The sequence below is a fragment of the Chiloscyllium plagiosum genome, unplaced genomic scaffold (assembly GCF_037043375.1).
Source record: "Chiloscyllium plagiosum isolate Xiang-an unplaced genomic scaffold, Cpla_swu_hap1 HiC_scaffold_2, whole genome shotgun sequence".
Taxonomy (NCBI): Eukaryota; Metazoa; Chordata; class Chondrichthyes; order Orectolobiformes; family Hemiscylliidae; genus Chiloscyllium; species Chiloscyllium plagiosum.
The window spans coordinates 47800997-47815639 of NW_028270140.1; the positions used below are offsets into that span (position 1 = coordinate 47800997).

General features: G+C 40.6%; 1 protein-coding gene across 1 annotated transcript in view; it reads right to left on the minus strand.

Annotated features, from left to right (window-relative positions):
• The window catches only part of ermp1 (endoplasmic reticulum metallopeptidase 1), a 45752-nt gene that overhangs the window by 9521 nt on the left and 21588 nt on the right, over positions 1-14643 (minus strand). The window contains exons 8-11 of the mRNA XM_043715199.2: positions 11583-11803; positions 9273-9447; positions 3197-3387; positions 1854-2006 (exon numbers count right to left, since the gene is read on the minus strand). Of these exons, the coding sequence (XP_043571134.2) occupies positions 1854-2006; positions 3197-3387; positions 9273-9447; positions 11583-11803 (740 nt within the window). The remainder of the gene's footprint in view (positions 1-1853; positions 2007-3196; positions 3388-9272; positions 9448-11582; positions 11804-14643) is intronic.

A 14643-nucleotide genomic window follows, 5' to 3' on the forward strand; every position in this document is an offset into this window, starting at 1 on the left:
TCCACAGATGCTGACGGACCTGCTAAGTTTCTCCAAAATTTCTCTTTTTGTTTCATATTGTAGCAATAAATTTAAAGAAGGAAGAAAGCCAAAGTTTTCTAGTTAAACCAACAGTACAGGTCCCAGGTTTAAGATTATAAGTTGTATCCCATCATTCTCCCAGTATCTGTGTGGGTTTCCTCCGGGTGCTCCGGTTTCCTCCCACAATCCAAAAGATGTACAGGTCAGGTAAACTGGCCAAGCTAAATTGTCCATAGTGTTAGGTGCATTAGTCAGGGGGAAATGTAGGGAAATGTGTCTGGGTAGGTTACTTTTTGGAGGGTCGGTGTGGACTTGTTGGGCTGAACGGCCTGTTTCCACACTGTAGGGAATCTAATCTAATCTAAACGAATATCGGGCAAATATACTTACTGAGCATCTATTATTAGTTCACATTTAATCACACAGTTGAACCATCCAAAAAATAGCATTCATATCATCGGCATCTAGTTTCTAACATTATCCAACAAAAAAATCTTTGTTTTGTAACCTGGCAAAAATTTTGTGGGCTGTCTCACCCATTGCAGTTTTTTATTTCATGGTGGGTAGATGGGAAATCTGCCCTACCAGTTTGATAGCCAAATGGTGAAGGTTAAATTTAACCCTATAAAGTGTACTGATATACAAATCATCAGGGATAGTTCATGGCAGATTTCCTATTAAACTGCCAAATCACCCATGACAGAGGGACTGCTCATGCATTTTCACCCAGCGTCAGGTTTTACTAACAATGCTGCATGACTAATATCAGCGCACTCTATTTCATTTTAAATCCAATGAACTGTAACAAGGTGCAGCTCCGTAGGCAAGGTATCTTATGTGGCCATGTCCAGTGGACCCATATGGAAAGCCTTTTCTGAAAAAGTTCACTCACAAAATGTGGCCAACATATACTGTCCATCCCAAATTGCCCAGAAGGCAGTTAAGAGTCAACCACGTTATGTGGGCGTGGAGCCACACATAGACCAGGCCAGGTAAGGAGAGCAGTTTCATTTCTTAAAGGACATTAATGAATCAGATGGGTCTTTCTGACAATCAGCAATGGTTTCAAATGAGTGCCACCAATCCTTCATATTGGTATTACTCTAAGTTACTGACACCAAGTGGGGAATGGTGTACATGTAAAGTATATGGCAGAAGGGAGGCTCAGTCCTCAAAAACAGAATGTACGCAATGCTAAATAGTCAGTTAAATTATATCAGAGCTCTGCACCAGCTCTCCTACTTTCCCACATAACCAGACTCTCCATTTTGCTCTTGTCCCTCCACTTTCTTACATCTCTACCTTTAAAGCATTCTGACATAGTTCATCAATCTGAAAGGTGCTTCTTTCTCTACATATGTTGTCAGACCTGTTGCATGTTTCCACTATGTCCAGTTTTGTTTTTAAACTTCAATTATGGCACTCTTACCCTCTGAATTAGAAGGCTTCAGCTCCAACTTCACCACAATCGAGATTAAAAGTCCAGTGCAGCACAGAGGGAATGTTTAATTTCAGAAGTGCTACATTTGAGATGCTTTATCAGGTGATGTAAAAGGTCAGAAGAGGAGGGGCGGTTGAGTGCTCTCCAAGAGTCCTGGCTAATTTTCATCCCGAAACCAAATTTATTAGAAACAGATTATCTGGTCCCTGTTTGTGGGACCTTGCTACATGAAAATTAACTACTGCGTTTTCTACAGTACAAACAGATCTACTCTTCAAACCACCTCATTGGCTCTGTAGTGCCTCAGGATATTGTGAAATCATAAAAGACAATAAATGTGAGGCTGTTCTTCCTTTCCTTGTCCTACAACTATACTATTATAACCTCTTACCTGAAGAAAGATTCTCTTAGGGTGTGGCCCAGCACGGTCAGATGAATATGGAAAAAACACTCCACTACACACCAGAGTGACTGAGGCCAAAAACACAATCCCCAAACCCAACAGAGTCCATTTTGTACTTCTGCACAGATAAACCAGGCTCACCTAAAAACAAGAAGAAGAACATATTTAGTGAGCAGCCAGACCAAAAACTTAAATCAGGACACTATCTTGGCCAAAGATGTAAAATTTCCAGTTTAAATTAAAGCATCCCAGGCAGAGGAAAGATGCAGGAATGATAATCTGTCTTAATTTCCACTCTTGGTAACATCCTGGCATACGTGGATATGTATGTATTATTGAACTCGACAATGATGCTGGTGAATAATCTGTTTTCAGTGTTCCACTCACCCAAGCACCAGTTCAACTATATTTTTTTAAACTTTTCAATGCTTTCACAAAATATTGTCCTCATAATTGATCAGAATCTCTGTTTTAGTGACCAGTCATTATTTAACTGAAGAGCGGGTGGATTTAAAACAGAGTTGGCGGCAGGAGGTGGAGAAAACTAATGCAGGAGGAACCATAACAAACAACTGTAGTTAGAAGGATATCACAACAATAGGTCTAATGCATCACATTGGCACTTAAAAGGAAAATAGGAAAAACAGAAAGAAGAAAAGAGAAAGGGTATGCTAGTAAAGTGAGATGAATAAGGTGGGAGGTAATTCATGAAGTACATAAAAACCAGTAAGACCTGGTGGGTGGAATGGCCAGCTACTGCATGGTAGAACTCAAGGCAAAGATCCATTTTATTTCTTGAATTCATAAATTATGCTTAGTAGTGAAGTACAGATACTAGTTTACAAATGGAATTCTAATTTTAACGAACCTATTTCCTTAAAAGTGTTATTACTAGGATAAATAGACAAAGTCTTTTCCCTGGAGTCGGGGAGTCCAGAACTAGAGGGCATAGGTTTAGGGTCAGAGGGGAAAGATATAAAAGAGACCTAAGGGGCAACCTTTTCACGCAGAGGGTGGTACATGTACGAAATGAGCTGCCAGAGGATGTGGTGGAGGCTGGTACAATTGCAACATTTTAGAGGCATTTGGATGGGTATATGACTAGGAAGGGTTTGGAGGGATATGGGCCGGGTGCTGGCAGGTGGGACTAGATTGGGTTGGGATGTCTGGTCAGTATGGACAGGTTGGACCGAAAGGTCTGTTTCCATGCTGTACATCTCTATGACTCTGACTTTCAGCTCAGTCTATTAAAACACAAAAGATATTTTTCCCCTTCGTCCCTTCAAATCTCTTCAACGCACTCTTGAATTCAATGAAACATGATGACTTACAAAGTAGGTGGTTATGATAATAGTGAAGGTTCCAATAATAGAGGCCAGTGCAACATCAGGCGGTATTTCAGTGCCACTACGCCCCAGAATGGGAGTGAACATTTCAAATGCACCCCAAAACAGGTACATGGTCAGCAGGTGAGGAATAAATAGACCCAGAAAATAAATTGCTGTCAGTTTCACCGTAGCTCCTAGGTAAAAACATAAAAACACAGAAAACCATCTAAAAAGCAGCACCGATGACTTATGAATACACTTTTAAAAATGCACAAAATATTTCTTTCACCCCACACAGATTTATCCAGCCACCAAAACTTTCCCACTTGTATCCCACAAGAAAAGTAAGAAAATAAGGAAAGCTCACAACTAGAGGGAAAGATGCATAAAATATACATGAATATCATCAAGACAAAAGATACAATATAATTCATCGTGAATTAAAAAGTTCCTCGTTTGCTCCAAACAAAAAAGCAATATCATTCTTCCCATTGTACTGAGGAAAAGACAATATCACATAGAAAAACGAGTGGTCAGCAGGCAAGATCTAATCCTAATGTACAATAATTAAAGCAGATGAATAATTTGCTTCATGTAGTTCCAGATAACAGTACAATTATGGTCTTCCACACTAAAGGTGTCTACCTGTACATTGACTCCCTCAGCATTTGAGTTCCAATTTTTAGGGAAGACATACCTACTTCACTTCATTTATTTCCAAAACACTAAACATCAAACAGGAAATCCAGAAGAAACATATTAACCCAAAGAATCATGCTTTGGGTTAATATGTTTCTTCTGGATTTCCTGTTTGATGTTTTGTCAACTATCATACTGAATTCTTGAGTTGATACAGTCTGTGTGGTTGCAAAAGATTATGCAATTGACTAAACCAACACAACAAAACTACCCTCAATGTTTATCAGTTGAATACTGTTTTTTACCCCCATCAACAATTAATATTTGCCAACACATACAAGACTATGGGCAAAATGCTGGAAAATGGTATTATCATAGTTAGGCAGTTGTTTGTGACCAAGAGACAAACAATAGGCCTTCTTTTGTGTTGTAGGTCTCTGAAGGTCTATAATGCATGGAATTGCTGGAGGCAAAAAATAGACAACTTTGTTTCCTTCGCCTCAGATGATGGAGAGCTAACACTGACCAACTTCTGATGAAAGGTGGTCACAACGTGGAAAGGTAAGCATTCCTCTCCACAGTTACTGCCTTATCCACTGAATATTTGCAGCATTTTCTGCTTTTTCATATCTTCTGTCTCTGCTTTTGGTAACAATGCTGCAGAAAATCTTCAGCTGCATTAGAGGAGGCAAAGAATAATAATGTATCCAACTCTTTTTGGTGCCATTGACAAATAAAATGGATCAGGACAATGTTATGTCTGAAGATTAAGAAATCAAATAATTTGGGAAATCTCTTTCTACCAGTCAAGTTGGCAAACAGAAGGAAAAGGTACACAAAAATACATATCAATAATACATAATCGTTGACATGTTGCTTTGTAGTTATTTAGATCTATTAATTTGTAATAAATAATGCTTGTGAAGTACATGAGCATGATTTGTGTTTTCTATCAACCTAATCTTAAAATAAAAAATAAACTGGGGAAATTTGATTATTTGACAAAATTTTTTAACTTTTGTGAAAACTCCAAGAATAATAAGAATTGATTTCCAGTGCACTACCCTAGTGAGGTATTGGCAATTAGTTAAACATGATTAACCTGTCACAAAAACATGCTGACATTCAGCTAGTGAGAAAGCAGCTGAAGTAGCTGTAAAGATTTGATGACAAACTCAGTCATAGATCAGCTTATGACATCAGAGTCAATACAACAGGAGGAAATCTGGAATGCGAGGTTCTTTTTGACAGAACTTGGATAAATTTATCTACTCATATAGTGCACTTCTAAACCCATTTTGTGCCAGACAGCAAAATAATCAACTGACTGCATTACATGAGAATTACTTAGGACATACAGCACAAACAGGCCATTTAAACTTGCAAGTGATTATGTTCCACTCAAGAATACGCCCATCTTTCTTCAATCTACTTTTGTAGATAATTATTACCTTCTTCCTCAGACACTTTCTAATTTCCCCTAAGATGTAACTATACCATTGGTTAAACCACTCCATGGTAGCAATTTTCTCATGATGCTTTGGGTTAATATGTTTCTTCTGGATTTCTTGTTTGATGTTTTGTCAACTATCATACTGAATTCTTGAGTTGATACAGTCTGTGTGCTGAGAAATTTCCTAACAGGTAATAGTCTGAACCTTTATCCCCATGATTTGAAGTTTGCAATTATTTTATGCTACTTCTTAGTACCTTGTGTTTATTGTGATCTTATTGGCAGGAATGATGATGGGTTCCTGCCAAAATGTCGATTTTTCTGCTCCTCGGATGCTGCCTGACCTGCTGTGCATTTCCAGCACCACTCTAATCTTGACTCTAATCTCCAACATCTGCAGTCCTCACTTTCGCCTCTGATCTTTGCTGTCAGGCTCAAATGGGGATCAGAAATGCACTTATTGTGGGGGATAATTATTCATTGCGAACTTCCCTGATTTCGCCATTTGCTGGCCCAGGAGGCGGGTTTGCCATCCATTGATGAGTGCCTCTCATGGCTCGAGGGGTAACAGGAAGTTAATCATCTTGAAAGTAGCAGAATAATATGGCAGTTAAGTGAGAAGGGGAAGGCACTGCAAAATGGTGGCAACCTCTCTGCAAGCATTTCATGTTTAAAATATGCAATGGCCTCTGTGGGCATCATCCAAGGAGCAGGGCAGTCGACGTTTCGGACAAAGGCCCTTCATCATGCTGTTCCCTGATGAAGGGCCTGCCCAAAGTGTTGATTTTCCCTCGGATGCTGCCTGAATTGCTGTGCTCTTCCAGCACCACTGATCCAGGAGACTTCTAAGTCTACCCGACATCGATAGGGAGAGGCTGAACAGGCTGGGGCTGTATTCCCTGGAGTGTCAGAGGCTGAGGGGTGACCTTATAGAGGTTTACAAAATTATGAGGGGCATGGATAGGATAAATAGACAAAGTCTTTTCCCTGGGATCGGGGAGTCCAGAACTAGAGGGCATAGGTTTAGGGTGAGAGGGGAAAGATATAAAAGAGACCTAAAGGGCAACTTTTTCACACAGAGGGTGGTACGTGTATGGAATGAACTGCCAGAGGAAGTGATGGAGGCTAGTACAATTGCAACATTTAAAAGACATTTAGATGGGTATATAAATAGGAAGGGTTTGGAGTGGTATGGGCCATGTGCTGACAGGTGGGACTAGATTGGGTTGTGATATCTGGTCAGCATGGACGGGTTGGACCAAAGGGTCTGTTTCCGTGCTGTACATCTCTATGACGCTACGAATGGATGCCATGCTGCTGACTTCATGTGGAAGCAAAAACCTTAATTTTTTTTAAACTAGAAAACATTACTAAGAGCAGAGTCATGCCCGGCAGACTAGTCACTTAATTAAGATTAGATTACATTACATTACATTACATTACAGTGTGGAAACAGGCCCTTCGGCCCAACAAGTCCACACCGACCCGCCGAAGCGCAACCCACCCATATCCCTACATTTACCCCTTACCTAACACTACGGGCAATTTAAGCATGGCCAATTCACCTTACCTGCACATCTTTGGACTGTGGGAGGAAACCCACGCAGACACGGGGAGAACGTGCAAACTCCACACAGTCAGTCGCCTGAGGCGGGAATTGAACCCGGGTCTCTGGCGCTGTGAGGCAGCAGTGCTAACCACTGTGCCGCCCAATTAAGTGACTGCATAGTTTCCACAAGCAGGTAACTTATTCATCACTGACAAAAACTGAGAAAAAACAAGTTATGATTAAATGTTAAATACAAAAAACTGATTAGATTTTAGAACATAGACCAATCCTTGAATTTTCCTCACTTACCAAATTCACCAAGTAGGCTGAAAGCAGTACTCTATCAAGCTAAACTTCTTGTAGTTTTGTTTACAATATCTTCAATGCAAATCCGCAGCAATGGGAGATTGAAAAGCTCACATTTTCTTCTGTTAAATGTCCAGTATAGTGACCAGCACATATCAGTTGTTTCAGCCTTTTACCATGAGTTCAAAAGATTTCAAGATCTTACTGAAGTAATGGTATGACTTGAACCAGACTGCTGCAATCAAACTAATGCTGGGCTACTGAAATATATCCTAATTGAAATAAGTTTCCCCTCATCAATTTGCCAAAAACTGCTTACGCCATTTAATAGAATCTAGTCCTCCAAGACCGAGATACTATATCCGATGTTGCAAAGTCAACATCAAAAGCCTCAGTGCTGGCATGGCTGATTTTTAACGATTGTAAGCATGTCATGGTAATTCTTGGCATCTCCCTTCCAGACGTATTAATAGCACTTTCTAATTCATACCCACAAGCGAGTTAGGAAAAAGAATAATGAAGTTATCGGAACTAAAACTTGCATCATACCAGCTTTGGGAAGATATTTTCTGCTTATTTAATCTCAAAGCACATAACATATATATCTGCAGAAGGTTTGAACAACTATGGCCCCCTCCCGAAAATGAGAATGTTGATCACAGTGCACCACTTTTGAAATAGTGTGTGCAATTCTGGTCTCCCTGCTATAGGGAGGATGTTGTGAAACTTGAAAGAGTTTAGGAAAAATTTACAGGGATGCTGCCAGGGTTGGAGGGTTTGAGCTATAGGGAGAGGCTGAATAGGCTAGGACTGTTTGCCCTGGAAAGTCAGAGACTGAGGGGTGGCCTTATAGAAGTTTACAAGATCATGAGGGGCATGGATAGCATAAATAGACAGGGTCTTTTCCCTTGGTTGGGGAAGTCCAGAACTAGAGGGCACAGGCTTAAGGTGAGAGGGAAAAGATTTAAAAGGGACCTAAGGGACATTTTCCTGCAAAGGCTGGTGTGTGTATGGAATGAGCTGCCAAAGGAAGTGGAAGCGTCTGGTACAATTAGAACATTTAAAAAGGCATCTGGATGGGTATGTGAATAGGAAGAGGGATATGGGCCAAGTGTCGGCAAATGGGTCCAGATTAATTTAAGGTATCTGGTTGGCATGGACGAGTTGGATCGAAGGGTCTGTTTCCATGCTGTACATTTCTATGACTCTAACTTCTATGACTGATATTTCTGGTGACAACCAATCTTTATTCCTATCACCACACGTTACTGTTCCAGTCAACAGCACAAGTGCAAAGGTCCAACACCACAGGGCAGCATGGTGGCTCTGTGGTTAGCACTGCTGCCTCACAGCACCAGGCACCCAGGTTCGATTCCAATGTCGAGCAACTATCTGTGTGGAGTTTGCACATTCTCCCAGTGTCTGCGTGGGTTTCCTTCGGGAGCTCCAGTTTCCTCCCACAGTCCAAAGACTTCCAGGTTAGATAAATTGGCCATGCTAAATTGCCCATGGTGTTCAGGAATGTGTTAGTCCAAGGAAATGTAGAATACCAGGGGAGGGGAATGGGTCTGGGTGGATTAATCTTCGGAGGGTCGTTGTGGACTTGCTGAGCCAAATGGCCTGTTTCCACACTGTAGGGATTCGATGGTTCTATCGTGTGAATTTCTGCTATGACCCCATTTTGATTTTACATGGGATGCTAGGAATAATTTGCTGGAATAATATTGTGAATACCAAGGGTTTTTGTTAACAAATGTATAAGTCAAGCCATCAAATATTCCTATACCTGCATCAGTTTGATTTTGAGCATGATAATTTTGAGTACCTGAATCCAACACCTGCCTTCTACGCTAGTAAGTTTTCTTTTGTCAGGCGATCCCAAATCTAGTTCTACATGAAAGGCAACACCAGATAGATCAGAGATTGGGAGAAAGTCAAAGAGAAATTCTAGAGAAGAACACAATAAAGGATTGGGGTATGGGAGATGAGCAGAGATAGCTGCAGGATTCCTCTGTGCATAATACAATGACTAAAAATATTAAAAGTGAAAAGTGTGATAAAGTATTTTTTGAATTAGTGAATTTAATTCACACGCATCATTTTACCAAACTACACAAAACAAGTGAGTTTACCTTTTTGTTTCAGCTCCTTCCCTATTAGTAATCTCACAAACAGAGGAAAAGCAACCCACAATCCAGGGACATAGGCTGAGCACAAGCCACGTTGGGTCAAGTAAATCAAAGTACAGCACCAGATTGTTAATGAAACGTCGAAATATAGCTCAGCTAGGTATACCTCGTTCATGCCCTGTATACAAACAAAATAATTTAGTCGCAAGTCAGATAGCTACCAAAATTTAAGTTTAATGTCTTCACAGTCTTTTCTTTACAATGTTTAGAGATTCAGGGAAACATAATTCATTATCTACACCAATTGCTTTTGAGTTAAACCTTGACTACCTGCCACAGAGTGAAGATCCAGTGTCTCATATTTTAAAAAAAAACACATTAAAAAAATCTGCATATGTACTCAAACATAAAATGATGCATCATGGTGGTGCATATCAACACACCAACCCAGCTATGATCCAGATTAAGGAAGTTAAATTTGCAGAATTGGGACTAACTTGGTCACATTTTTAAAAGGTTTTTCTTTAAGAAACACAGGTTAAACCAATCATGATCACGCATGAAAGTTAATGTCTCAGGTGCATATTCCCAGGCCTTGTTGGGGCAAATGGGTCATTTACATAAATGATTTGGATGCAAGCAGAGGAGGTACAGTTCGTAAGTTTGCAGATGACATCAAAATTGGAGGTGTAGTGGACAGCAAAGAGGGTTACCTCAGGTTACAACAGGATCTGGACCAGATTGGCTAATGGGCTGAGAAGTGGTAGATGGAGTTTAATTCAGATAAATGCGAGGTGCTGCATTTTGGGAAAGCAAATCTTAGCAGGACTTATACACTTAATGGTAAGGTCCTAGGGAGTGCTGCTGAACAAGGAGACCTTGGAGTGCAGGTTCAGAGCTCCTTGAAAGTGGAGTCGCAGGTAGATAGGATAGTGAAGGTGACGTTTGGTATGCTTTCCTTTATTGGTCAAGAGTATTGAGTACAGGAGTTGGGAGGTCATGCTGCAGCTGTACAGGACATTGGTTAGGCCACTGTTGGAATATTGCGTGCAATTCTAGTCTCCTTCCTATTGTAAAGTTGTGAAACTTGAAAGGGTTCAGAAAAGATTTACAAGGATGTTGCCAGGGTTGGAGGATTTGAGCTATAGGGAGAGGCTGAACAGGCTGGGGCTGTTTTCCCTGGAGCGTCGGAGGCTGAGGGGTGACCTTATAGAGGTTTAAAAAAATTATGAGGGGCATGGATAAGATAAGTAGACAAAGTCTTTTCTCTGGGATCGGGGAGACCAGAACCAGAAGGCATAGGTTTAGGGTGAGGGGAAAGATAAGAGAGACCGAAGGGGCAACTTTTTCACGCAGAGGGTGGTACGTGTATGTAATGAGCTGCCAGAGGAAGTGGTGGAGGCTGGTACAATTGCAACATTTAAGAGGCATTTGGATGGGTATATGAATAGGAAGGGTTTGGAGGGATATGGGCTGGGTGGGACTAGATTGGGTTGGGATATCTTCGGCGTGGACAGGTTGGACCGAAGGGTCTGTTTCCGTGCTGTACATCTCTATGACTCTATGATTTTCAGACACAAAACATTCCTATACAAAATAGAACTACTCAAATTTTAGCTTTGATGTTGGTTAATTTAAATCACTATGTACACTATCACTATTTTCAATATATTCCGACCATATCCTTTGGTATGACAAGAATAAACGTAATTAAAGACAAACACCACAGAGACCAATTAACGAACTGCAGTGACCATGATTAACATTCACAGTTCCCATGCAACTGAATGCCAAGCTGCTGAAAATGCTTCCTAATTCAAATCCCCGTCCCAGATATATGCCTATGGCTCTTGCCCATTGAACCTTTAGCGCACATGATTCATTTGAATATTACTGAACTGGATAATATACAAAAGGCATAATCTGACTCTAGAGTTACGTACAGATGGGGAAAAGGTGTTTTGGTTGAGTTACCCTTGTGTACATAAACAGGAACTTTTAGCCTATTTCATATGACTCATGAGCCCTGAATTCTGGTTTGGTCAAAGTATGCCTGTCAAAGATGGTTGCAAATTGCATTCTTTTCTCCTCTTTCTCCTTACTATCCCAGTGCCTGACTTCTGCCAAGTCAAAGCAGCAGTACATTCCACAAACTGAAATGTCAAAAGCTATAGTATCAGATCAGGCACATAGACTTTCAGTCAATATGAAGGAGAAGAAACAAAAAGGAAATAGAAGAGAAAAGCATTAAGCAGATATCAACTAACACATGCAAAACAAATAACAAATTAAAAGGATAACTAGTATACTTACTCCATAATAAAGATTTTTTGCAAGTGTATGAATCAGTATAAGCTTTGCAAGGGCTATTGACCCATACAATACAGCAGAAACGTAGAAGTTGGAGTACCAGGACATCGCATGTCCAGTCAGAGACACGAATACTGCTACAATAAGGATTGTTACAAAAATGATAAACCAGCACATTATTGTGACTGCAATTCCATAGAGGAGATCCCTCCTGTAGTGTGATCCTGCAAATAATCACACCAATTACACTCTATAGGATTAACAGAAACATAAAGAATGCCATTTAAATTCTAATAATTGAGCATTAAGAACAGAACAGCATACATAGTATTGGGGGGGGGGGGAGGGAGAATGGGTGTTTAGAAGAGAGGTGGAAGTTATCGAGATGGGTGAGGGACAAAGTCATACACGGATGAGAATTTAAAAATCAAGGTGTTGTGCACAGGCCGCCAATGTACATCAACAAACAAAGGGGATTCATTAACAGCTTGGATATGGGCAGAAGTCTGAATGAGTTCATGTTTACTATCCTTCTAAGTGCTTTTTTCTCCTCTTCAGTCCATTCTTTGCGGACACTGCAAAGCAGAAGTCAGCAAACTATTAATTTACAGCCCAGCCCATCAATGACCTCACCTCAAAGATCATCATACGCATTCTCCACATGAACATATGGAGGAACATCAACAAACTTTGATGTTCTACATTAGAGGGGATCAGACCTAATAGCTGTATCTATAATGCTGCCTTGATTGAGATCAGCTAATTTAGCACAGCCCAGGGAACCATTGTTCATTGTCTCACTGATAGAGTTCCAGAATTATTCACTAGCATAAGAACATCTGATATTTCAATCTAATTCACAAACAAAAAGTGTTTATATTTATACATATACACCCTAAGCAAATTTAAGAGAATGTCATTAACAAAAATAATTTGCCTCAAATTTATCTGCACAACACAAATCTAAAATGTTAATAAGACTTAACAGAATTATCAGCACAGTCTTGCTGCGTGTAAGAAAAATATCTACATATTTCTGGACTTTATATCATAATGTCATTCCTGTTAAATAAAACAATTTCTGTTGCATGCAATCACGTGATGAAACTTTCTATTTATATCTTCATACTGTCGCCTTCATAATCTTGAACACCTTGTGATAACAGGTAACTCACATGAAAAGTCAGATTTATATTTGAAAAGCATCTAGTCACGTCTGAAATGTGTTAAAGTCTTTCACATGCGATATTCTACTTTGAACTGCTGTGATTATACAAACAAAACGGTCACTCAGTCCACAATATCAAAAAAAAACTGATGACCGATTAATATGTTATATGTGATATTGGTTGGGTTAGAAAAGTTGTAGAGTGCCCTGGAAGAAACCGCAGTCTTCCTGGATCAGTGACAAAGTCAGAAATAACATGATGACAGGTTATGGTCCAACAGGTTTATTTGAAATCACAAGCTTTTGGAGCATAGCCCCTTCATCAGGTGAAGTGAGAGGGAGACACACAGAACACAGAATTTATGGGCAGAGGAGATCAAAAGATACATTATAGGTATGAAAGTTACATGCTGAGGGTCTAACCAAAGTGATAAGTAATCCAAAACTGTACAGACTAATTAAGGTAGAGAGGTCATAACAATTTATCAAGGTAATGGTGTCAAAACAGGATAGCAAGGAAGATTTTACAGATACGGAATAGTATGGTGGGGTCACATAGCTTGACATGAATCCAAGATCACGGTTGAGGCGGTCTTCATGGGCATGGAACTTGGCTATCAGTTCCTGCTCGGTGATTCTGTGTTGTTGTGCATCTCTAAAGGCATCCTTGGAGGATGCTTACCCGAAGATTGGAGGCTGAATGTCCTTGACCTCTGAAGCATTCCCAGACTGGGAGAGAACATTCCTGTCTGCTGATTGTTGCGTGAGTCACACAAGTATCTGCCTTGTATCTGATGGGTGGTATTCCCACGTGTGATGACAGCATCCATGTTGATGATCTGACATGTCTTGCAGAGGTTGCCATGGCAGGTTTGTGTGGTGATACCTCGATGTTGTCCTGCTTAAGGTTTAGCGGTTGTTTGAAGGCAAGAATTGGAGGTGTAGGGATGATCTTAGTTTGATGCTCGTTGTCATTGATGGACACCTAAAGATTTTGAAGAATGCCCTCATAAGAATAGGATATGATGCTCAACTCATCAATTGCCAGTTCTAATGTGTCACAGAGAAAAGCAGCAATGACCTTGTCAGCAGACAGACACAGGATACGACCAATAGAGCACCCTTTGTTATCCAGCACTTCCCCATAGCGGAAAGACTACGCCATGTTCTTCGCAGCCTTCAGCATGTCATCAATGACGATGAGCATCTCGCCAAGATCATCCCTATGCCTTCACTTCTCACCTTCAAAAAACCGCCAAACGTTAAACACAACTTCACAACTACCCAGCCTTCAGGGCAACATCGATCGCAACAACATAAAACCCTGCCACGGTAACCTCTGCCAGATCATCGAAATGGATACTACCATTACAGATGGGAATACCACCTACCATGTACACAGTAGATACTCACATGAATCGACCAACGTTGTCTATCGCATACACTGCAGGCAAGACCATGCAGATGCTACAATAACAGATGAATGGATACCGTACAGCAATTGCTAGACAGGAATGTTCTCTCCCAGTCAGGGAACTTTTCAGCGGTCAAGGACATTCAGCTTCCGATATTCGGGTAAGCATCCACCAAGGCAGCCTTCAAGATATACAACAATGCAGAACAGCTGATCAGAAACTGAAAGCTAAGTTTCATACCCATGAAGTCTAGATTATAGTGGCGCTGGAAAAGCACACCAGATCAGGCAGCATCAGAGGAGCAGGAAAATCGACGTTTCGAGCAAAAGCGCTTCATCGGGAATAGAGCATTCCCTCCATCTTTCTGCTGCTCAGAAGCTGCCTGACCTGCTATGCTTTTCCAGCACCACTCTAATCTAAACTGTGGTTTACAGCATCTGCAGTCCTCACTTTTTCCATACCCATGAGGACAGACATGATC